The sequence below is a fragment of the Planococcus citri genome, chromosome 3 (genome assembly GCF_950023065.1).
Source record: "Planococcus citri chromosome 3, ihPlaCitr1.1, whole genome shotgun sequence".
Classification (NCBI taxonomy): Eukaryota; Metazoa; Arthropoda; class Insecta; order Hemiptera; family Pseudococcidae; genus Planococcus; species Planococcus citri.
This window is the reverse complement of record NC_088679.1, coordinates 30,582,039-30,608,728: the sequence shown is the minus strand read 5'-3', so window position 1 is coordinate 30,608,728 and position 26,690 is coordinate 30,582,039. Positions and strand designations below refer to the sequence as shown.

Sequence of the window (26,690 nt, the reverse complement as noted above, 5' to 3'; positions counted from 1 at the left end):
TTTCAAAGCAAAAACATGCAGCAATGCAGCATTAGGTACTGGTGAAAAAAAAATGATCCGTGAAAAAATGATCTGCGGGAAATTTTGAATCGGATCATAGATCACGAATCGTTGTGGTATAATGAGATCCGGATCACGGATCACGATTCCTACTGCAGAAAATGATCCGGATCACAATAACGACCCTGATACCTCCAAGTGTGTTCTTTTGTAGCTCTCAACTACTTTTTGATTTTTTTAGTGTTTTGAAAAAATGCACTCCTGAAGAATATAGAAAGAGAAAAGTGTAAAAATTTTCAAACTATCAAGAAAAGTTGTGTTAGTATCAAATTCAAATTATGTGTTCTCGATGATCCATGAAATGTTGATTGAGATTTTGAAAATCATTTTATCCTGTAAAATAAAAAAACACTAAAAAATAAAAATAAAAAGTGACCCCTCACTTTCGCAGTGGTCAACATGAGTGAAAATGCAAAATGAACCTACCTTTCTATAATTATGATGATGCGCTGAGCTCGATATTATAGATACAGATACATATTATATACTCGTACAAAGTACCATACCTAATTTTAAAACTTTTTGTAATCACACCATTGACTAATATTTTCATCTTTTCCAAGCTCAATCTTTCGGAGCATAAAACGCTCATTTGTCTAACACCATAAAAATCAACCCTAAACGTAGCAACAGAACCACGAATAAATTATCCAAGACCAGAAACGAACATAAATACGAATAGATAAAAATAAGCAATAGGAAGAAATGGTGTCACCTCAAAGTCCGTTATTTAGTTTTATGCATAGCCATTCCACGTTCTCGTCTCGATTGAATGAGATTTACGAAAGAAACAAATAAGCATTAGTCTTAATCATTTTCGCTTGGTAGAGACGTATTGTTAAATAATAGGTATCATGAAGCGGTGAATTACGTCTGCGATGATCCGCAGATAGAAACTCCGGATATTGGAGAAAATTATAGAATACGTACGCGGAATTCTTTCAAAATTGTCATCGAAAGAGGAAATAAAGCTTGTCCGCGTTTTAAAGTTCTCAACAATGAAATAATTTTATCTCTTGGAAATGTCTGAAATTTCGATGTACTCGTCGTTGTGAATGAGGTTTGAGGATCAAACCCATAAGAGCGTACTTACCTTCCTAAACAAATAATTATCAGGTAAAACATAGCAATTCGATATTTTTTTGAAAAAAGACTATTATGTAGAATGACAATTATTTTGATGAGGGTTAGGTAAGTAGATCTTCCCAGGTACCTCTATACTTTTGTACCTCGAAGGAACAGCGAAAAATTTCCCGATTGGTAGGTAGATAGGTAAACCCAAGTTTAATGATATTTGTTTGTTAAAACTTTTCAATTGAGTATAGTACGTACCTATCTCAATTCGCATTCAAAACGAACTAAAATATGTACATCTTACTTACAAGGTATCACTACCGGTGATAAAAGCAACGTTAAGGAAACCAATCACCATAAAACCCTGCAACGATTTCGTTTCCAATAAAATTACAAAGGGAAATACTCCGAGCATTTTTCTTTTCCTCTTTCCTTTATAATTAAGCCCGCAGGAGTAAGTACGTACCTCTTACCTGTATACAACTGCAACAAAGAAATCGTTCGTGAACGTTTAGTGCGCCACTTCCAGCCTAACAAGACTGCACTTGGGTCATTTTTATTTAATTAATAATTTTTTCCGCTTTCTTAATCACGCCATTCCTCGCAAATTCGTTTTCATATTGTTCGCCGTAAGTGTATCGTGCTCATAGACTAATAGTAATATGTGTGTATACAAATGATACAGATACGTACGCTTCGTGTATGGTTATAGTTTAATTTATCTATTTGTGTTATGCTGTGGTGACATTTTTATTATATCGATGAAAAACACTGCGGATTTTTTTCGAAAATTTTACCTACGCGTTTAAATTAATTTATCGATATGAAAAAGAAACAATATTTGTGCTTTGTAAGTACCTATCTATGGATATTATTTATGTTTTCAATTTTAACTTCCTACATAAATACCTATACCGACCTACTGATTAATAGATGTGTATTTAATTTACGATTGGATTAGTTGAGTTCGTATCTAGGTATTGGTTTGAGGTGGTTTTTCTTTCCTCCATGCCTCCATGAAATTCAAAACTGGGGCCATACAATTGAAAAATGATAAAGACTTTTGACAAAGGAGAATTTCTACTGCTCAACTCTATATTTTCCATCTGAAAATGCCCACGATTTTTCTAATAACGCAATATAAAAGTCTTCCCTGTTAACTTAAAAATATAGGTCATCACTCACTTCCGAAAATTTGTCAGGTACTGGAACCTAGAATTCCCAATATTACTTATTAGAACTAATTTTACCAAACTTTGGTCAGAATAATCATGTACCTTATCGAAGGACTAACTCTCTCTCAAAGGATTTGCTACAATAATTCCTTGAAAAATATATAAAATCATTATCATTACCAATGCAATGAGATGAGTAAAAAAAAGTGACCAAAAATGTGGAAAAATCTTATCGAGGTTATCGTATCTCGATTTCTTATAGGTATGCTTTAATTTTACGAACGATTCCAAAAATTGATAGGAAAATATTTATAGAAAAAGTGTAGCTGAATTTTTTATCGTAGGTATGTATTTTGATGGAAACGTCTAAAAACTCCATTGTATGTAGCTAGTCCTCGGATACCTTTTTCCTCTTGTGTTGTCAGAAATGTACCTACGTATAATAAATTCCTATTCTGCCTACCGTATCTGCTGAAATTGACTTAAATAAATATTTGTGTTAGGCACCTACCCATACTTCGTAAAAATCTGTGGGTAATGTTTTTGATAACGGAAAATTTAAAAATCCATTTTACTCGGCTTGGTGCGAGTAGGTATAACTTTGCTCCAGGACGTACGTAGCTTGTTAATACAGTTTTGTAACTTTTATTTCCTTTCCTTGTATACGGAATTTCGAATAGTGCATACTTACCTAACGAGAATGTTTGCAAGTTTTACAAAACACTGCTTTGGGTGAAATTTTTTTTTCCATCGAGTGGGTATCATAGGAAGTAAAATTGTATCAATATTCGAACAAAAACAAATTTTTGCTTTCATGGGTAAACAATTGGTAGGTATCGATAGAACGACTTTGATTCATTACCTCTTGCTTCCCTATATTTTTGAAGGGCGAATAAAAAATGCTATCTACGTATTTTTATTTTTTTTTTTATTGACCTAAATAAAGAATTACTTCCATTAATTTTGTTTAGTGAGGGACATTGAAATTTCTCTTTAAAATTCAAGTATGAAAGCAGATAAATGGAAAACAAATTTACTGGAGTAAATAGTGACCATTGAGCATCTTAAAAAGAGAGGGGGCCAATTTTTTTCAACAGATACATCAAGTTTTTCTGTTTGTGATGCGTTTTACTTGTAGAATGGGTACCTACTTTGAGTTTATAATCATGGATTTTAAGATATTTTAAATTAATAATTTGAAAGTGCATATTCTATTTCGAACGATTTTCAATCAATTGTGTTGTTTTTGAAAGTGTTTTAACAAATCAAACAAAATTCTAAAACTTGATTATGCAGGCATAGTGGCTTTTGTTTCATTTATTTTATGAACAAAAAGGCTAGTTTTAGAAAGAGGAGACTTCAAAATTGAAAAACGTACTGAAAATTTAACAAGCCATTTAGTCTGTCTCTCTAACCCACGTCACTCAAGTTCACTCAGTTAAAATGTTTTAAAAATTAACCCGGACTCCCTATCCTATGTACCTATACTAGGGTGGGTCGTTTTTCATTTTTTTTTCTAATTTAATGGAGCATAGCAAAAAATTATGATGAAAATACCTCAAATCACATTTTTAGGTCAACGCAAGGGTCAACGCCAACCTCCTCCTTTCTACGAAAACTCAACCTTACTTATCTACATAAGTTTCGTTTCATTTTTTTTTTTTAATTCAGTGATTCTTTCATGTCTACTGCTGCGTAAAGTAAGATAAATGTAAATTGGTTATTCAATTTCAGTTGAGTACCTAACCATCTTCACCCCTGGCTTATTTGAAAATTTGGAATTTTTCCTACAGCTTGCTGAGGTCATTTGGCAATGATTTTTTATAGGACTAAATCAGATTTTTTAAAAACTAGGTACAACAAAAACAACATTGAAAAAACTGTTAATTTTGCTCAATTTACTTTCATTTGTTCGTTAATTTTGAAATTCGGCCTTAAATCGATTCCAAAGTGAGTGATTTACGTTTTTTTTTTTTTTTTTTTTTTTTTTTTTTTTTTATTGTAAAGTGTCACCTACTTATGTGTTTTTGTGTTTCTCGTCAAAGTTGCCTCTTTTGAGCCCACTTTCAAGTTTAATAATCGTAGGTTTGTTCGCTTTTTGATTTTTGATGGTGAAATTATTAATCTTCTTGAGTTTGAATTTCAATTTTAGAATTTTATTTTTTGCAATAAATGTTCAAATAAACAAAACAGTTGAAGAAAGGGCTTACTTTGAATATACTTATCAAAGCCGAAAAGGAAATTGAATAGCTTAAGTATAAACTCGGGTAACCCTAACGGAAAATAGGTAGCGAAAAAACGATCAAGTAATCCGGTAGCAGGAAACAAAAACATAAAAATTTTGAGATTTAAAGCCTCAAAAATTAATTTGGTAATTTTTTCCTCGAAAAGAATCATTTTCTTTACACACTCTCCACCCTTTGAAAAAATACCTACAGCTAGATCTACTTTGTTAAAAAACACAACACATCCTGACAAATCCAATATAATCTGACGTAGGATGACACCCCCCCCAAATTCAAAAGAAAGATGAAAAAATTGAAAAAAACGACTTCAGTTAACCCTCTGTGGACTTATAAATCGAATTTCAGAAAATATTCACTTTTCGATTTAGATAGTAGGTCAAAAGTGATACGAAAGTTTACTCATAAATGGTGTAAATTTGCCACAAAAAATTTTCAACTGTGCAGTCCTGCTTCCATCTGCTTTGATATTATCTATTGCTTCCCTTGGCATGTATCTCCAGGAATGAGTGAGCAAAATATTTTTTCATTTTCTCTGCTAGATCTCCAACAGGAGTACTTATTTTTAAAGAAAATGATTAACGTTTTCTATTTTTTTTTTCATTTTGATTAAAAAATTTTAAAATGTGTACTTTTTACACAATGCTCAAAACTCAAATTTTGATAGTGAAGCTATTTGTGAAGACATTCATACTACAGTATTCATCAAAATTTGAAGATTTCAGTTGCTCTGATGATGGGGTGGGGGGAGGGAAGCATAAAGCGATGGTTTTATCACAAAAATTATAACCGGTCCGAATTTTACATGCTTAAAAGCATTTTTCAGTTTTTGATAAATTTTTCAAAATTTTTGAGCTGAGAATGAAAAAAAAAATAAAAATGTTACCAAAATTGACGTAAAAAGCTAAAATTTTATATGCATAATTAATTATGTACTATTTTTAATCCACTCAAAATCAGTTTGGTCCTAAAATTTTTAAAATTTGCGCAGGAAATAGTCACTTTGAAGGGGCGTTCAGCGTATGTGGATTTTTTTTCAAAAATAATCTCTCATTTTTAAAGTTTTTTGGAGAGTTGAAAATTTCTAATTTATTGAAAAAAATGAAGAGGGGGCCCAATACGATTTATTCAAAATTTAAGTAAACCACAATATTTATAACTTTATTTCTCTACAAATTTTGGAAATTTTGAACTTTCACTCCCCCTCCCTCCTCACACAAAAAAATACTCAAATATCAGAATTTGCTGAAAAAAATTCTGTGTAAACACCTACATAGTGACCGTTTTCTGTGAACATTTCAAGTGCATATTTTGGACCATTCTTTCCAGAGATAACAAAATATTTAATAGGTGTATTGAGTACATGTCGCACCTCCAGAGTAATAAGGTGACATACTCAAAAAAAATTGATTTTGATGTTTTTGCATTTTTGGGGCTTGTATGACCCCCCTCAACCAAAAATAACACTTTGAGTTGGGTACATTATTTAGATCATGTAAAAAACCCAAATGGCCTAACTCAAAATCCCAACAACATTGTAAGTTGTTTGGAGTTATAAGGTGACTCAAAAAACTCCACCTTTTTTGAGCAAATTTCGTACATACAAAGTGTTAACAAACAGTTTTGATTGTTTTGAATGTTTGTCAGTTAGAAATAGTCACAAGGAGTGCATTTTTTATTGGTTTGTACCAAATGGAAAAATTTTTTTAAATTGATCACTTTTCAGAAAAATGGCCCGATGTGCAAAAACGTCGACACAATGTGTCTGCTGTGTCCACGGATTTGTGACTGCTTGTGTCTGTTTATTCCGGTTTTTTCAGACACATTGTGTCCGTTTTTTTGTGTTTCTCCTAATGCAAACGTGTATAGGCAAAATACGTATTCCACCACAGTAGTTCTCATCATGTAGCCTAACAAAAGAAAATATTCTTTTGTGTGTGTGGGACAACAACAATAAGATGAATTCCATACCAAAACCTAGCCTGTAAGCCTGTACTGTAATGTGTTTCGGAGGGTTGTTGCTCAGAAATGTATAGTGACAGAACCGGTTTTCTCTGCGTCTCCACTTTCTCTTGGATGTTTACTTGGTTCAGTTGCTGCTGGTCTTCTCTACCCCGCGCGTGTAAGGGATGTTTCACAACTTCAATTATAGGAGTACACCACTGTTGAAGGTTTAGAAATAGGTATCAAATTGTGCATATATGCCAATCGAGCCTCATTAAAGTAGATAATTTTTTTTCATCAATTTTGACCAATTTATTCCCCAAAACATATGAATGTGTAGCGAATAATTTTTCAAATTTATTGATGCGTGTTTGAGCAGTGTGTGATGAGTTTATGAAGATGAACTATTTTTTTGAAAAAAAATAAAATAAAATTATGGGTTATCTGACAAAATCAAAATTATAGTGTGCTGAACACCAGTGGCGTGTAGGGGGCCAGGTTTTTAGACACAGAAAAAAACGAAATTTTAGGTAATTTTTCAAAAATCCTTCAAAATGAACAATTATGTCATTGGGAAAAGGCAATATTACTGCTTGAGCGAAGTGAGAGCAAAACTTTATGAAAACATTGGTTCCAAAATTGAAAAAACGATCATTTGCATGTTTTATTTTACATTTTTTCATCAGAGCGCAATTTAGTACCTAACTCTGTTCATGAAAAAACTAAAAATTTGCACTTTTCAAATGGTTTGAATACAAAGAGTAAGTATTTCAGGAATTTTTTTTTTAATTTTAGAATTTTGAAAATTTTTGAGATAAGTGTCTTGAATAGCCCAAGTGAAGCGAGCGAGGGAAAAAGTTTTGAAGAATTTGTGATTCGGGAAGTAAACATCAATTTTAATTTTAAAAAATCTATTTTTCTGATCTCCACAATTTTCAAATTCTATTATACCTACTCGTAAGTTTCTTCAATTTGTAACTCTGAAGATGATGGTGATGGAACAACACCAATTTTAATCTAAGAATTCGGTTTTTCTGATCTTGATATTTTTTAAATTTTGGATTTTTGAAATTTTAAGCGTGAAGAAGAAAATGAAATTGATCCGAGCAAAGCGAGGGCAAAAGCTTTTGAAAATTTGTTATTTTTTATGTGAAAAGCCAGTGTTCCACCAGTGACAATTTAAAAAGTATGAATAAAAATACTTTTCAACTTTCAAGCACAATTTGAAAAATTGAAAAGAACAATTTAGCCCAAGCAAAGCGAGGGCCAAAGTTCGAGGCTAAAGTAATGTAGATCAGATCTATATTACTTTACTCGAGGCCTAAAAAACATAATTAAGAAATTTTAGGGTAGATCGATGATTTTGTTGGCAAATTGACTATTTTGCCGACTAATTTTGAATATTAACAGTTTAGGTGGTAAGCCTATACTCCCCTCTTTGAATTCTCCTCCCCCCGGCTATTTCACTTTATTAATAACACGAAAAAAATGTGCAACTTATACATTCGTACCATGTAGCATGGTACGAGACTACGAGTATAGGCAACCATTTCATCAGCAGGCGGTCACATTGTGAACGTTTTACCGGTTTTACAGTCACATAGTGTCTGCTTTTCACTACACAATGCGTATTGTTTTGAAAACAGACACAAAATGTCCGTTTTACTGGATTTGTATACCGTTGTGTCCGATTTTTACGGCATCGGGGAATTTGCACATATAATGAAATTTTAGTTTTTTGAGAAAAACTCAAAAACTAAGCACTCTAGAAAAAAACTAACGACATCACGTCGATTGGAAATTTAATTCTCTACAACTTTGTTTACATGAAATTTTTTTGGACGCTTCCTTTCGCCTCCACATCAACTTTAATGAAAGGTTCTAACTCAAAATGTTTTCCAAACACTGAAATATTTCCTCTTTAAGATTTTATTTTTCTAAGTGTTCTTATGCTAAATGAAGGTAGGATACCAGATCTTTAAAATGAGGTGCTATTCATTCCTCACAATTAATTATAAGTTGATAAAAATAATGAATCAAGTTTTTAAAAAAAAGAAAATCACTCTCCTGTAAAATTTCACTTTTTTGAGATGTCACCTTATTACTCCCAAGGTCCGATGTGGTCATACTCGTACTGCTTAGGTTGAGGTGGGGATGAGGTCATCTCAACAAAACTTTTAGGTGATTTTACACCAAAACTAACCTTTTGGGTGAGTTTAGCCAAGTTTGGTGGGAGTGCAAATTTTACCATTTTACGCTTAAAAGCTCTTTTGACTTTTTCCAATTTCAACTCAAATTTTGATTTTTCAAAAATTCACCAAAAATTGATAAATGCACTTTAGAGTCTGAAATTTTGGCTGATTTGTATGCTCTTTTCATTATTATTTATTAGCTTTTCTGGCTCAAAAATTTTTACAAATCAAACATCAACTGGAAATTTTTTCAGTATACCTACCTATCTATCTTCATTTCCGCAATTGTACATATCTAGACACACAAATGTATTAGAATATACAACAGATATAACTCGTATTTTTTTCACAATGCCTCCCTAAGTACACAATTTTCATATCCGTGCGAATTTTTCTTACAGATCCTATGGACTAACGTGATTTTCGTGCCACTACCTATTTATGCAGAACACATACACTCCAGATATCGTAGAAGAATCAATCAACACGAGTATGAAAATAACCATATTCAAGACGTGCCCGAATCATCGTCCGCCAGCTACAGCTCGTTTATCATAAACGCCGACGACGCTTACACACCTTCTCCGACACCTCAACCCAGAGAATCGATGACTACGTACATGACGTACAACGAACGACAGTCTCCTTCGGCAAGCTACGTAGAAAAAACCGTATCGTCGAATTACAAACACCAATTGCCGACTGGGGCGAATTTAGAGAGGGCATTTTCCGATACCGAATCTCGATACAAAGGAGACAGATACACTGCGAATGAGAAAGACCACAATTACATCCTAACAGCATCTGGTAAGGAAAACATATACCAAGAAGATGGCCGTGATAACGGAAACGAGCCACGCGAGTTCCAAGTCTCGTATCCGGGTAAATTCGAATCCGAGAGGATTGCCGAACAAAAGCCAACATTTGCAACATCCAAACGAGTAAGCAATTACGAAAAGTCTTACAATAAATATCGATTCTCGTATTCGAACAACGGCGCTGGTGAGGATGACAAACATGTGAAACAGGAAGCTCGACCTTTCAAACATGAGGCATCAGGTCAACGTACGTCAAAAGATGCTCTAAAAGCTAGAAGTTATAATTCCGAAATACAGAATTACCCTCCGCAATACCAACAGAATCTTAAGTTTGCCGAAGATTATGGACAAAAGACACCCGTTGCTTGGAAACAACTAGGGCCAAATGTGGAAATCTCTTCGTCAGCTGATACTCCAACAACTTACATAAGACAATCTCCTTCTCCTTCGCCGAATGGTAAAGATCAACGCCCTCGAAAGATGTACAAGAAGCGTAAAAATAACGCTAATGTGAAGAATACCAGAAACGCTTACTTGGCACCTCAACCTCAACCCCAACCTCAGCACGCTTTGTACGTGGCGAATAATTTACCAAATATCAAACAATTCAAAACCATTTTTGATCATAACGGAGTATTGAAACAAAGCGATAAATTCGAAGCAGGCGATGCGATGACTAACGAAGCTGAAAAAGAAAACATCGCTCTCGTTAGTAAAAAAGAACACAAAGTTAGGATCAAACAAGAGTCGCCGAAAGAGCAACAACCTTATAATTACGAGACACCGAATGTTCAAAGTTATCAATTTTATAATCCCCCTGTTGGTCCGGTAGCTGCTGCCCCATTCTACAATATTCCGACACCTTTCCAAAGTAATAAATTACCATTTCCAGGAGTCGGGTTATCTAAAGGGTTTATACGTATGATAGACGTCGAAACGAACTCGAACGGTGATAAGAAAACCATCCCTGCTTTGATCATCCCTCTAAGTCAAGAGCAACTCAGCAGTCCGCTCTTTAATCCAGACTCTGCCGCCTCAGCTTACATGAATACTCTGGAAATAGCCAATCCTAAACCTAAATCTATTCCTTTCCCTTACGAACTGGTCAACGCCAAGTACATTCAGAATGATCAAAACCTCGGAGCAGCGTTCGATAACTATCAACAGTTCCAAAACTATTACCCTTATCAGTTGAGAAATAATCAAAACGTAGACGAGAATAATTATAATCCATTGTTTTACAATACAGCCGCGTACCAAGGTTTATTACCCAAGTACGCGTATAATTTAAATATACCCGCTTCTACACCCCCTACTAATGAGTTAAAGACTGCCCCTAATGTTGGAGCTTACCCAACTCAACCAGCTTACTATCCTAATGAAGATCAAAGATCTAATTTACCATATTCTATAGTCATACCGAATAAAAAAGCCAACGTGCAAACGCCATCTGAAAACGCCAGAACTGACGATTTCAAACCCAGTGAATATTACGAAGATCCTAATGACGAATCTCAATATCTCGCCCCATCTGAAACTAATTTTGTCCCAGCTGTGGTCGATCCGAGTGAAAATCATACCCGTAATAGTTCCAAATCATTTGACCAGTCTGATTTAAGGAGTTAATTTTGTACCTATAACTATTTTATTTATTTATAACACGTTCGTACCTACCTAATGGCTAAGTGGATACATTTATCGAACTTGTTACTTGCATATTTGTAATTTTTTGTTATTAAATTTTTCATTTCTGTTGTTTTCTGAATGTGGCGATTGTTTTTTACTATTGAAACTGAACGGAGAACAAGCTAATTATTTAAGATTGAGGTATCGTACTCTGATTTGAAAAAAAAATGGATTTTTAGCTACGTACCTAAATAGGTACTGATGAGCTAAAAGAGAACCGATGATCTATGAGTGGTGAAAAGCTTTCCTAGCTCCTTCAATTTTAAAACCACTTGGTTCAGTGATTAGATTTTCAGCTACCTATGTACTTTTATCAGCTTCAATCCTTCCAAAAGGGACAAAATTGCAATTTTTGTTGGGGATTTTCATCCTTGGCAGTTTTGATTTTAGATCTTTAGATTCTTTCTCAAAATTTTTAAAATTACTTCTTTGATAATCTCAAAATGGATTTCTGTAAGCGACTGAAGTGACACGTGACAAATTGTTTCACTTGGTTTTTTAATACGTATGACCTCAAAACATTCAACACATGTTTTTCAATTCTGGCTAAATAAATGTAAAATTTTGAAATACTCGTAGCATGTATCGCCAGGGGCCCCAGGGCCCCATGTTTAACCAAAAATATACTTACTGATTTCACTCTGTCTAAACATGAATTTTCGCAAGCTTTTTCCCTCGCTTTGCTCCAACCTATGATGCTTTTCTTTTACTTATATCAAAATTGAAAATTTTAATTATCTAATATTTAAATTCTGAAATTGTGAAGTTAAAAAAATAGACTCATCATAAAAAAACATTATTTTTCGTCTCTTAAATTACGAATTTTTGAAAACTTTTGCTCTCGTTTCGTTTGGGCTCCTGTGTTTTTTTTTTAATTGTACTTTTAAAAAATATACTTGCCTATCATTCAAATTTTTGGAAATGTTTAAGCCAAAAAACGCAATTTTCACCTGAAAAAAAATTGTTTCTTTAATTCTTGAAACAAACTTTTGGCCTCGCTTGATTTTTTCATTTTTAAGATTAAAATTTTTAAAAATACTCTTCATTCAAATTCTAATATTTTGGATAAAAAAAATTAACAAATTTTTAAAACATTGTTTTTTACCTCACGAAACCCGAATTTCTGAAATATTTTGCATCCTTAAACTAGGAAAATGCCTGTTTGAAACTTCCATAAATTTAAAATTGAAAATAACGATTTTTTAATAAACCTTGCTTAATCAACTGGAAAAATTATCATTTTTTCATCTTTCATTTTTATTTCACTTTAAAAACACGCCACTTTATTCCGCAAAATTATTATTTTTCTCATACCAGTCGGCAAATTCTCATTCACCAACCCCCCCCCCCCTCCTCCAAAAAACCTCCAGTTTTTTTATTGAATTATTTTCGCGAAATCGAATAAAAAAACTAAAAAAATCAATTGTAAAACTTACGTTCAAGTAGGTACTTATCCCCTAATTAAAAAACAGGAGCAGAAAGATTCTGAGGGGGAGGGGGGTAAACTTTCGGGGGCTCCATTCAGTGCATCTGCCAGGAACCCTCAACCTACTCAGTCCACGCCCGACCTACTCTAAAAAGTCCCACACAGGTTTTCCAACTGAATAGAAATCAAAAATCCAACATGGTCTTTGCTTCATCATACAACTTTTCAAAAACTGTATGAGTCATCCTGATAAAATTGCAATTTCTTCGTCTAACATTGAACATGCATTAAATTTAGGGTTGAAAAATTCACATGAAGCCAATCTTTTTTAGATCCTATTAGATGAACCATTCCAAATTTTGTACCAATCCTTTAAAAATTCAAATTGTGTAAAAGCAGGACTTTCCAAAAATTAAATCATAATTTTTGCTGTAAAATTGGAATAAATCCCTCCTCCCTTCCATTTTCATCAACACCAAGTAAAGATTTTTCAAAAAAAAAAACTTGAACGTACTACGTAAATGAATAAACCACGAGTATCACCTTTGGGAAATCAAGTCCCTTGAAAAAAATGATTTTTGACCTCTTTTTGAAAATTTTCAATTTTTAATGTTTCATGATTATGGCATGTCTACTTCGTTATTAGAAACATTTTGGAAAAGATGAGCCTTCGTACATTCAAATTTTGGTGCATTGAGTTTAAATATCAACTTAGGTATTTTTTCGATATAACCTCTCCTCCTCATCCTCTCCTAACGCACCAACATTTTCAAAAAATCATATGGAAATCCTTTTTACCATCTTAGTTTTGTCATTTCAGCTGCTCGACTGTTGACAAAATGGTTTCCTTTTCAGTATTCTCTCCTCCCTCGAGTATTTTCAAAAATCCAAAACATGAATAAAAATGATTAAAGACAACGAATGTTTTTATTGCACTGTTCGCCTGCGTTAATCATCATGCGATCTAGATTCCGTCGATTGTGATACTTTGGTTGCATACAAAACATCTGACAGGCATTAATTCCCGGAGTCCAAGACTCGCCAATTTTACTGGGTACCTACTCATTATACTTACGTTAAATGGCTTGGTATAGTTCTAACGTAAGGAGTATAAGTTTAGGTATCATTGGAAAAAAAATTTGAAAATTCACCCACTTGGAAATAATTTCAAACTCCGTGAACATGTTCTAATATTTAGAGAAAAAATGAACTCATCGAGTCTTCCTACCACTATGCTATAAACAAGGTTCCAATGAATTTTAAACGCATAAAACTCAACGCGATACATATAAATAGATTGTAAATCAGTTTTACACCCTCTGTAAGCAATTTCTCATCGTAGAAAAAAATAAGGAAAATCGCAAACACCAAGCTGAAAAAGTTAGTTTTATGAGACCCATTAGCGTCAACTGTTTTCAACAAATAGATTTACGGTTGCTTAATAATTCAGATCGAGTGCGCGAGTAAATACGTACAATGGAACTCAATAGCAAATCGGAAAATTATTCGAAACTATGAAGATAAGTAGGTACCTACAAATACATATGTGAAAAGATTGAAAGCTTAGCGAAACAATGCTGAATTTTAAGAGGTGATTTTTCTTCAAATTCGAATGAATAAGCGCAAATAAATAAACATACGTATACTTACCTATACCAATATATGTATTAAATTTTGAGTTTGTTAGTTTTTCGAATGCATTGTCCACGAGGGAAACACTCGAGTTGTCTGGGTCCAATGTCAACAAATGCTGACTCCTGCAGGTCATATTTTTTTTAGGTAAGTACTCAATTCATTTGATGAAAGTGAGTAGAAAAAAACAGATTTTGCAGAAATTGCAATGTACGTACGTATGATCCATTTTGAATCGATAATCGTCTATACATGAATTTAAGTCCTGTAGAACACCTGAAAAGGTGGTCAAGGGGTATCAAAATTATGTGATTCTGTACTATATAAAGCACGAACAAAATTGACGAATACCTATGGCTCAAATTTGGATTTATGTTGTGTTTATGAGCCTTTCATGATAACTGCGAGAAAAATATAATTCAACCAAAATTTTCCAAGGTCTTCCATTGGTATAAAAAAATTGGGAGACAAATTTTTAAGCTGGACGAGACCAAATTTTTGTGCATTGAACAATTGATTTATTTTAAAAAGTCCAAATATTAAAGTTTGAGAAACAATTTTAAATTCTTACCTTCAAGGAATTTATCAAAAAGAAAAGGTCCTGATGAGTTTCGAAAAAAATTTCTTTTCCAAACGAGTTCTTTTTTGTTCGAGCTTTTCAACAGTCCTTTCGTGAATTTGTTTTCAAAAATTTGAAAAACTGGTTTGAAAAGCTTTTTACAACACAACTTTTTTTGCGAAAATACGAAAACGTTACCTACTTATACTCGTAGTAGGGCTATACCAAAGTGAAAATTTTCAAAACAATGAACCCGGAAAGATATAAAATTTTTGCAATGTTCCCTCGAAAAGGGACCATTTCTTGACCCTGAAACCACCATCAGATCGAATTTCAAAGCGATTTAGGGGTTCTCAAAGTTGTGAAAATTAAACACCTGCATTGTCATCTGTTCTGGCTGATGAGTCTTCACTGAAAAGGAGTTGGGAGGTAGTTGTTGTGGTTTCTAATCACTTATTTTGGATCACATTTGAAATATCAAACCCCAACCACCCGCATCCAATGATCTTCAACATTTCAGTGGTTCCCAAAGTTGACTTTTTCAATTTCAGTTTTTGTAAATCACGCAATCAAACGAATATTGAGGGTGAAATAATTTTTCAAATGAAAAATATTTATAATTTCATGAGGATTCTAAATAGGTAATATGTACCTATCTACAACTTTTTTCAATTTATTTATTTTAAAAATTTTTATGCTGATAAAAATTTAACAATTTAAGGGTTATCTCGAGAAAAAAAAACATCTAAAACGAACTTAATAATTATTAGTATTACCAACTGTTTTAACTACTTTCGGTTTAAGTATCACAAGGAAATGTTAAATGTTAAAATATAGTACTTATTTGTAAAAATTTTACGACCTGATAGCGTAACTAGAAATGATTTTTACAAATACCTTTTCTATGTATGTATTAGCCGATAGTGTGACAATGACAAAATATCTAATTTCCATTGCGTATAATTTTTCAAATTTCAATAGCACGATTTCAAGCGATAATTTCTTTTTTTTACATTTTAACGTAGGCAATAGAACTTCTGCTGTTTAAATATTTACAATAGATTTTGAAAAAAAATGGATGAGAGAAATGTTGAAATAAAGTATATACCTAGGTACACTTATTTGAAAAAAATTTACGACCTAATAGCTTAACAAGAAACGATGTTTACAAATACCTAAATAATGAAATGATTATTTCTATGTATTAGCCGATAGTGATGACCATGAAAAAATATCTAATTTCCGCTGAGTATAATTTTTCAAATTTCAATACCTATCACGTTTTAAAGCGATAAGTTTTTTTTTCGTACATTTCAACGTAATAGAACTCCTGCTGTTCAAATATTTACAATAGGTTTTGAAAAAAGTGGGTGAGGGGATTTCATGTTTATGAAATGCATAAGTAATATGTACATACAATGTGTAAAAAAAATAATATCTTGAGTCGAATGTCTCCCTAAAAAACGATTAAAAGTGTAAAAATAATTTTTTGGGATCTTTTTTCGTAAAGTCATAAAATTCTTCATTTTTTTAATCGTAAAATTTTGAAATTTTGATACCATACTTATTGAACGATTTATGTTTTGATTTTTGAAAAAAAGGGACCTTACTTAAAAGATTTACTTAATTACCATTAAAATGGATATACATTTACTTTTTTGGGGGGAGAGGGCAGTTGAAGGTGGGTAAAAATTCAGAGCCATGAAACAACATCAATGGACCGTGACAGGCATTTCTGGTCTGGAACTGTGAATAAATCCTCATCCATCCAGAAATTGAAAAATATAATATTTTTTAATGAAAATTTTTCTGATATGACAGATTTGTTTACAGAAAAATATTTATAGCTATGTATCAGTTTTTGTCCTAACATCAATACCGGCCCAAAGAATTTGCAACGAAGAAAAGTTTCCATAATTTTTTTTACCCAAAACGAATCGTTATGTGGGTAAGAGTTCCTGAAAGCCTGAGGCAATACATGAATTGCATCAAGTACAAAGAAACAAAACATATTCTGAATTTTGACAAAAATTGTCGAGGGGGTCTAGTTTGAAGTAGCTGAGCCAGGGGTCTTCAAAGTGAGGTAATTTTTATAAGATAATGGTTTTTTGCCCTTTTTTGAGGTAAGGGGGGGTGGAATGTAATTTGAGCTAAGACCATTTTCAATTGACTCGGCGTGTTAAAATTGAGGTATAAAATTAATGGAACTGCTGAAAAGTGAAATTTTTCATTCATTTCAACAATTTTATAGGTGCTTAAGAATGCGATATTTTTTTATTGTTCTATGACATTTTCAAGAAATTACTTTTAAACAAAAAATTAAATGATCTTGTAAGTGAAGTATTATCGAAAGCACTCTTCTATTCGTCGATTATCTGTCTTATTTAAATAACTCGTCAATGAAATTGCATACTCGAACGCCTACCACGAATCGCAAACATTCGCATATGACATTTACGGCGAACACATCTGCAATTTAATTAACGCCATATCAAAAACTGGATTTCAACCAACTTCTAACATGGAGTACGAGTAAGTAAGGAAGTATTAAGCCTTACCTACGCTTCTACGCGACAACGACAATTCTACATTTCAATTTCATTATTTTACCATTCATTCGTGCAAAATTTCGAAAAATGTGCGAAGACGAGCTTACTCAACTCAACACCCACATAAACATTTGTAAATTGAAATGGAAAACCAGTAGGTTGGAAAATAATTTAGAGAAAGTTGAAAAATCATAAAAATGTATTAAAAACTTTTTGGTAGGTAAGTTGAAACATTCTTAGAATTACATTAACAAAGTAAAAGTACATTTTATTGAGCTTCAACGGGGAGAAAAAAAAGGACGAAAGGAAAATAAAATACACGAATTTTAACGTTCTTATGTGCTAAAAATAACTCAAAAAATATTCTTTCGTAAATTGGTAGGTAACGTAGGTACTTATCTACCTACGAGTACAAAAAAAACTATAAAACAGTAGAGAATGATGATGAGGTAGGTGTAGATGTATTCGATAGAGTTTTAACCCTTTAGAATGAAATTTAAATGAAATTCAATCTCGCTGACGATTCGTTTCATGGGTATAGATATACAGATACGAGAATCATCGTTGACATAGAGTTCAACAAAAATAGACTACGAGTTAATGAATTCATTGTAAAGATATATTAGATACCTAGAAATTCTTTTACGTTATTTTTACCCCTTTTTATTCGAGTATTTCTCTCGTACATAGTATAAGTACTTTTTGAAAGAATACGTTTTTTGTTATCGTCGCGAAAAGAAAGAAAAAAATTACACGAATGGTAAAAAGTTGCAATGAGAAAAAACTCAAAGCAGCGATGATGTCGAGCTTTAAATACTTCTTATATACGAAGCAACATAATATGTTGTGAAAGTTGATGAAATTACAAAAATGGAAATTCTATTGTACCCGAAGAAAAAGTCTTTCGTTATGAATTTCGTACGAAATGTTGTATTATATAATTCTGAGTAATCTCACCGTTTGTATATATGGTGAGATTTTTTTCGAGTCACAGCGCTTTTATGGTATAAAAAAAAAAGGTGACTTATGAAATTTTTCCTAAAGCTTGTCTCGTGGTTAGGATTAAAATAAACATCGAAAGTCACCCCAAATAGGTAGTAGTATAGCGAAACATCGAGGAAAAAAAATAATAAAATGAAAAAAAAAATGTACAAACACACACACTCACACAAAGAGAAAATTTACCTAGATACTTATTTTTATGGCAGTCTCAAAAACCAATTCTAATCAGATTTGGTATGTATTTAATCCCAACCTCCCCATTTTGAGTGTTTGGTTTCGTAATGGTGGATGTGCTTTTTGATGATGATTGGAATATGGACTGGGTAAGGTTTGGGAATGTGGATGGGGACTTTCTTGATGACTTTTACGGGGTATGGTTTGTCAACGGGGAAAGGTACGGGTTTTTCTACGGGGTAAGGAATGTGCTTGACGACTGGAACAGCTACAGGAACTTCGACTGGGACTGGATGTGGGACTTTCACGGCGACAGGTTGAGGTACAGCGTATGGCACTGGGTGAGGAACTGGGACGGCTACAGTTTTGTATACTGGAACTGGTACTGGTCTGGTGATTTCGATACGTTGAGATACTAATTGTTCGCCTCCTAAATGCACGTGCGGACCGGATGGAGCGTAATGAATGTGAGGACCGGATGGTGCTGCGAGGCTGTGAAAAAAAATGTCAATTTGTTAGGATACGAATACGATGTACGTTAACTTTAAGAATTGACACTTTTATTTATTACAAAAATATGGAAATTGGGTTTATTGGGTGTAAGTATGGATGAGAAAATGGAGTTTAGAAATTTTGTTTTCGATCTTTAGAATTTTAAGATAGATATTTCTCAAATTTGAAAAATGTCAGGCTCATAAATATTATTTTTGGTCATAAAAAATTACGTAGGTAGGTATTTTATTTACCTAGTTGCTTGAAGTATACGTTTTTTAAAAGTGTTTGCCACTGATAAATTTGAAGAATAGAAAAATCAACTTGAGCAAATCCAAATTTACAGAATTTTACAAAACTTTGGGAGCAGAAAGAAAAAATTGGAATTTTCACAGTTCATTCAAAATTCGAGAGGTGACGATTCCTTTTCTGAAATATTGATGGACCTCATTTGTTGATTGAAAATCAAAAATGAACTGTTTAACATGTTTATTGAAACTTGAGAATTTTGCGAGTGTATTGATTGGTAATTTTATGATTTCTGCTCTTCCAGAAATAGTTCTTCGCTATGAGCTCGTTTAAGGCATACAATGACTGAAAGTCTGGGGCTCCCAAAACCCTAAGCATGCCCCTGCGTGGGGATTCAACGAATATTGTCAATCTTTGTTTTTTAATTCATCGTACCATTTCACAAATTTATTCGTGACCTTGAATTTAAAAAACACGATTGTAACGAAAAAAATTTTGGAAAAATCTTTTGAGATTCATAAACTTGAAAAATTCCGAAATATTTTTTCACGACGATTCGAAATAATTGAAGATTAACCTTCGTCAGATTTTCTTATTGAGTCATTTCAGAAATTTAAAAGTAGGGGAGACCGGGGATGTTCTGGACAAAAATTTTCATTTGTCGTTTTAGGCTGTGGAAATCACCTAAACATGTAGTTAGACATTTATATGGTTAAAGTTCAACATTTTACACATCATATCTTGAAACCAACCTGAAAAATATTACTACTGAAGAGCAATTAAGGTTTGAAAATCTTTCAACTTTTTGTCCAGAACATAGAATGTGTGCTATGTTATGGACATCGAGGTGCTATGTTATGGACACAGTATAAAATTGTTTATTATTAAGCCTAATCTTCACAATTTGGACATGTAATCAAATCCATTATCTTCTTTACTCCATCCCAGACATTATTCATGCATAAACACGTCACATTTTAGTGCCTGTATTGATAAAAAGAAATGTTCACTTGATTTAGTTGATTCCAAAAAAAAGGGGTGCTATGTTCTGGACAAAAATTATTAAATATGGCTTAAATCTTGTAAAAATCATTTTTTTCTGTTTTTATTTCACAATAATGAACCATTCTATGATAAGAAGGAGAAAGAAATGATTTTTACACAATTTAAGCTATGTTTAATAGTTTTTGTCCAGAACATAGCACCCCCTCATTTTAGAATGAAGTGATGATTTCAATCAATTACAGGCACTAAACTTTTCATCTCTCGGCAGAAAATGCAAGAATAATGTTTAATAATGTCATATTCATCTGGTATTTGCTCATTCACTTCGAGAAAAAACAAAATTTTCAAATTTTAAAAAACATGTGTCGCAAAAAATTTTTAAGTAAATTTCGAAAATGCGAAATGTTTTTAAAACTGCTTGTGATGACGTAATGCCGATCTGTGGATGCTACTGTAATACTATGATGCCACACATTTCTGTAAAAAAATATTTGAAAAGCACTGGAGAAATGCTCAAACTAGACATTGTCCAGAACATAGCCCCATCCAGAACATCCCCGGTCTCCCCTACATAAAAAAAAAATCAAAAATTATGTTTTCATCCCTCTTTGGGTTCACATTTGAAAAAATTCAAGAATTCAAAACGAATAAAAATTTGGTAGAATTACGGTGAAAACGCTATTTTATCTTCTTGTTTACAAACTAATTTTTAAAATGGAGTCTCAAGACTATTTGAGGGCATAAAAGCTTTCAATTTTTACTTATTCAAATTCAAAAAATTCAAAAATTGAGTGGCACATTTTATAGTTACTAATTTTTAAAAATGCTTAATTCGAATATCAACTTTTTTTCATCTAGCCCCTCTGAATCCCTCTTCCTCCCCAAGATCAATGCCATGGAACATGGTCAAAATACAAACTCAACTTTGAAAGATTAATTTGAAATTCTGAAAAATGTTGCATCAGTTTTAGTTTTATTGTTTTTTTAAAAATGATCAACACTTTCAATGGGGGGGGGGTCAGACTTTCCCCTAAATTGGACAGGGAGAAAGATATTGAACCCAAATACGATCTTATTTTTTCGATCGGTCCCTCACACGTTCCCAATGAGCCTTTTCGAGAGTCAAATTTTTAAAATTTTGGCCAAGTTGAGCAGTATTATCTAATGTTATGATTTCGAAAGTGCTAAAATTTTTTTAATCAGTTCGTTCCCAGTTCACAGTGCTCATTGGCTTCAAATAAATTCTTTAAAAAATCGAAATACTGATTTTATTAAACGCTCTTGAGCAATTCAAAATGCAACAGGTCAACATTGTGAAGTATTTTTTATTTACTCGATCTACTTTTTCACAAAAAATTCCAAAATCTACTTCAATGAAATATTTGATTAGGTACCTAATAATTCAGAGAATGGCATAATCTTGATACGATCAGATTCACACTCAAAAGAATTGAAAATGAGAAAAATATTTTTCATAATGAAGCAAGCGATCAATGAATAGACCTACCCAATTTCTACTTCAAAGCATTTCCATCGTTCATCAAAACAGAACACACATTTTTCCCAACAACATCCCCTCCCCTTCTGCTTTCCCAGTCGAAAAGCAACAATTTAAAAATATTCTCTAAAGCGAGAATCGACTTGAGACGTAGACAAATGCGATATTAATTGAATACGTCAAACTATACGCTAAAGTTAAATTGTAGTTTATATTTACACACAAAATTAGTAACCACGAAAATAGGCTTTCTATACTGAACAAGGTCGCGTAAATATTATACTCGGAACTTATAAAACGAATAAACCATCTGGTAAAAAAAAATCATAAAATATCAAGCTTTCTTTTTTTTATAAAAAGGCAAACAAATTGAAATTTCCAAGCAAAGAAGCGTATTTTACTCATTTAGGCTTATTACATCTTGTGCCAAAAAGAGAGGAAAATACCCAATCAATGAACGAAAATATTGACCATTCGTAAAAGCAGATGAAAAAAATTCCAACACTTAATTAAAAACGGGAAAATTTTGACGAATTTAATCAGCCAGTTGTAAGTTTTTCCAGACTCTAGAGACCGAAGACTACACCAGTGGACCGTTAATTTACCAAATGTCACGCATCGTCGAATACAAAAGAGTTAATTGATGATCGATAAAGTTAGTATAGGTAAGGTTTTTCAAAGAGTAAAGGGGAGAAAAAACGAAAAAAAAATCACAGTATTAATTAGCCATAGATTGAACGATTTTGATAAAACGAACGTGGTGGGCGGGTAGTTTGATGTTTTAACAAGAGAGTTAATCTTGAAATACGTTGTCTGTTGCGTTAAATGTGGGTCAACGATTGTTATGTAAAACGCACAGCACGTTCATGCGTACGTTTAAATGCTTTAAAACGCATGCATAATTCAATATTTATATTGTCTCAGTCTGATTGGCAATTTAATATTTGGGCAATACGAATAAGTAAGTACCTAAATAGCCAATTAATCGATACTTAAGAGAAGACAGCAATAAATGTCGAGAATTACCTGGCGTAAGTCGGAGCATATCCACTACCATAGGCGCCAGAGTCGACCAAATTGGCTTCAGTGTAGAGACCAGGAGCTGCAGCTGGACCTGAGACAGCAACCGGACCGGCAGCGGCGAATAAACCGGGACCTGCGGCTGGACCAGAGACAGCGATTGGTGCTCCGGCAGCGGCAAGAAGGGGTTCGGATACAGCAGCTAATCCTAATGGTGCTGGACCTGCAGCGTAGGCTGCTTCAGCCGGTAAAGCGAAACCGCTTGGGCCGGATGAGGGTACCCATCCGGATGAATGTTCTAAACTACGTTTTAATTGTTTTTGCTCGGCAGACGATTCGGATTCTGAAGATTGGGATTGAGAATCTCTATTGTCGACTAGAACGATTTGGAAGGCTTGCTGGTGTTGTTGCTGTTGTTGTTGGCTGTTTTCAGATTCTTCGGCTCGTACTGCGCAGAGTACAGCGAGTAATAGCTGTAAAATTTAATACGAGGGTAAATATAGGTAGCAATTGAAATTTGAAATGTATTGATTTTAATGCACTTTTAGAACAGAACAATTGAGTTTATTTTGACGAGAGAATGGAATACTGTGAAGCGTTGAATTAGACCTCCTGGTCAAAAATCGATTATGATAAAAAATTGATTAATTTTAATATCGATGTCTAAAAATCGATTTTTTGCGATTTTCGATTTTATATGATCGATTATGTTCCACATGATGCGAAAATCAATTTCATCCATAGACCTTGAAGTCCTGATCAAAAATCGATCATGATTAAAATCGATTAATCGAATTCCGAAAATCGATTTGTTTACAATTTTCGATTCTATTGCGATCAATCATGTTCGTAATAAAACTCAATGTTTGCCTCACAGACTTCTTGATCAAAAATTGATTAGGGTAGAAAAATCGATTTTTTTGCAATTTTCGATTTCATATGATCGATTATGTTCTACATGAAAATCAATTTCAGCCATAGACCTGAAAGTCCTGATCAAAAATCGATCATGATTAAAATCGATTAGTCGAATCCCAAAAATCGATTTATGTGCAATTTTCGATTCTATGTGATCGATCATGTTCGTAATAAAAATCAATTTTGATCTCAGACACTTCCCGATAAAAAACTGATCACGATTGAAAATCGATTTATCGAACCATAAAAATCGATTTTATTCAATTTTGTTTTCAATTCTAGGTGATAGATCATGTTCGGGATGAAAAATCAATTTTAGCCTAGAAAATCGATCCAGAATTGATCATGACCAGAAATCGATTAATCGAACTCCAAAAATCGATTTATTTGCGATTATCGATTCCAAAAATGATCGATTGTATTTGAAATGAAAAATTTATTGTTAAGACGTCCTGATCGAAATCCTATATGAATAATGATCGAAAATCGACTAATCAAACTCCAAAAATCGACTAATCGATCTTTTCAAAGATGATCGGGAGGGGGAATATTGGTTAATTTTTAATCAAAAGCTTTTCTTACAAATTTTAGAAAGGGAGAACGAGGAGAAATAATCAAAAATACACTCATCTTGCGATATTAATTGTCTAACTAAAATCACATTTGAATTAGAATTCATTTTCAAAATTCCAAACAAAATTTTAAAAACCATTGATTTTTTTTATTTAGTTGGTATTTATCAAAACGAGACATTTTAGAAAAATTGAGCTTTGTCTTATAGAAGTCATATTAGATGATGCTATACTCCGAAAAATTCCACAGCTTTTTTTGAAAAATTTGGATTAAAAAATTAAAAAATTCAAATAGGCTAAGTGAGTGGAAAATGCAATAAAAACCTTCACAACCGTTCAATTTACAACAAATGAAAAAATTCACCAATAAAAACATAGAGATTAATTAACGTTTTAATTATTTCAAAAATTAATTCAAATTAAAAAGGGCACAGTCCGGTTTAGAATAAACAATTAAAAACAGCCTTGAAAAAGCACCTCGATAATTGGAAAAAGAACGAAACGAAATTAAAACTTTTCCGTATTCAAATCGGATCACACTCAAAACACGAGGTATTTCTTTGTTGGGTAAAACATGAGAGAATCCCATTATTGAAAAATCGGTTCACGTCGTATAACGGTCGAGGATTGCTTAAAAAGAGTACTAATTAAATAGTATGTTAGCCGGTCTGAAACGCGGGATCACGTTTTTTGCATGTTTAAAGAATAAACAAAAGGAAATCCGAACGATGGTGGCCTTTTCAAAAGATAGAAATTTGATTACACGTAACCGAATAAACTCAAAAAAAGCACTATGCGTCAAAAAATAAACGTTACAAAAACTGAAAACAAAACAATTCGAATTTAAATTTGAAAAAATTGTTAAAATTCCAAAACGTAAAACACCACTTTTAAAAAGAAAAATAAATTCGTTTCGCACAAAAAATACCCGAAATATTATTTAAAATAGTTATAGGTACTTAATGATAAAGAAACAAAAAACTTACGAAAAATTTCATTTTTAAAAACTTCACTATATGCCACAACGATCACAGTGTAAAATAAAGTATCACCGTACTCTGTATGTTTTATCGGTAAAACATCCGAATACAGATTAACCAACACTTGAGAAGAATTACCTAATATTATCCATTTTATAGTAAATAAAATACAAACGCTAGTTCGATTGTGTACGTCCCCCGTACACCCGTCCATTCCCCTGCTTTCACTAGATTACTAGTTCAGCGTATAGATATTTCCTACTACATTGAAAGAAAAGAGGTTCACCTATTTGCGGATGTTCACCTGGGCGAATATGAAAATTCGGATATAACTCGTTTCAGCATCACCTCCAGGTAGGATTCCTCGCAGCTTCAACATCCACATGTGACTTTTTACAGTCATTATTAACTTGTTATACATATTTTTTGCTTGAAATATGCGTACATAATACGTATTATGTCGCAATGATGAGCCGTTTACTCGAATAGGAATTTTGAACGTATTGCATAAGTCGAGCCTGTTTCAGCAAAAAAGTAAATTATAGGTAGGTCCTTACCTAATTAGTTCCGCTGACTGTGATGTACGTGTGATCTTTTCATTCGGGTGTTAATTTTTATTTCAAATCTATTCTTATAGTAAATTGCGCCAAATTAATTCCAGAAATTCATATTCTCTGATTTATGACACTAAATTTGGAAATAGGTACATATACGTCCTTCATTTGATAGATTATTTTTTAATTCAAAAAAATCAGATCTTTAAGCATAGGTAAATCTACCTATCCGTGTGAAGTTGAATATATTTTTAAGAAAAAGGTCAGAATTATTTTATTCTAAGCACCATTTTTTCATAATTAGAATGGGGCCTCATTCTATTCATACCCAAGTCAGATTCACCCGGTCTGCACTCAAATTTTCTTTTAGTTTTAAGAATTCTCTTCTTTGTGATCTAATAAAATAACCACTATAATTTCTGTCCCATACTTCAAGTGATGGGGAGAAGGGTTATGAAGGATGAATCTCAATTTTCGCATGTTTGGGAAAACTATACGGTAGCTGATGAGTTTAAACTGGAAATGTTCGCTGGATAAAAAAATATATGTAGGTATAATATTCAAGTAATACTTATCTATCAATAATTAAATTTTGAAGAACTCAAAATTGAACTTTCCAGGTAAAAATTGATTTTATAATTTTTGGTAATTTTTGGTGATTTTTGGTAATTATTGGTAATATTTGTGAAACTTGGTAAATTTTGATAAATGTTGATAAATGTTAGTTGTTGTTGGTAAATTCTGGTAAATTTTGTAATTTTTGGTATATTTGGTAATTTTTAGTAATTTTTGGTACTTGGTAAATTTTGGTAAACTTTGGAAATTTTTGGTGATTTTTGGTGATTTTTAATAATTTTTAGTACTTGGT

The 26,690-nt window shown here is 32.7% G+C and overlaps 2 protein-coding genes across 2 annotated transcripts; one reads left to right on the top strand and one right to left on the bottom strand.

Annotated features, from left to right (window-relative positions):
- Nucleotides 1-1,665: 1,665 nt before the first annotated feature.
- On the top strand, nucleotides 1,666-11,271 carry LOC135840954 (uncharacterized). The gene is made up of 2 exons (XM_065357713.1): nucleotides 1,666-1,984; nucleotides 9,090-11,271. Exons 1-2 carry the CDS (start codon nucleotides 1,958-1,960, stop codon nucleotides 11,130-11,132), a joined length of 2,070 nt encoding a protein of 689 aa, XP_065213785.1. The 5' UTR covers nucleotides 1,666-1,957; the 3' UTR covers nucleotides 11,133-11,271.
- A 6,268-nt stretch (nucleotides 11,272-17,539) lies between these two features.
- LOC135840901 (BCL-6 corepressor-like protein 1) lies at nucleotides 17,540-25,390 on the bottom strand. The gene is made up of 3 exons (XM_065357651.1): nucleotides 25,275-25,390; nucleotides 22,805-23,271; nucleotides 17,540-19,026 (listed from the first exon to the last, which is right to left on the bottom strand). Exons 1-3 carry the CDS (start codon nucleotides 25,284-25,286, stop codon nucleotides 18,603-18,605), a joined length of 903 nt encoding a protein of 300 aa, XP_065213723.1. The 5' UTR covers nucleotides 25,287-25,390; the 3' UTR covers nucleotides 17,540-18,602.
- Nucleotides 25,391-26,690: the final 1,300 nt, after the last annotated feature.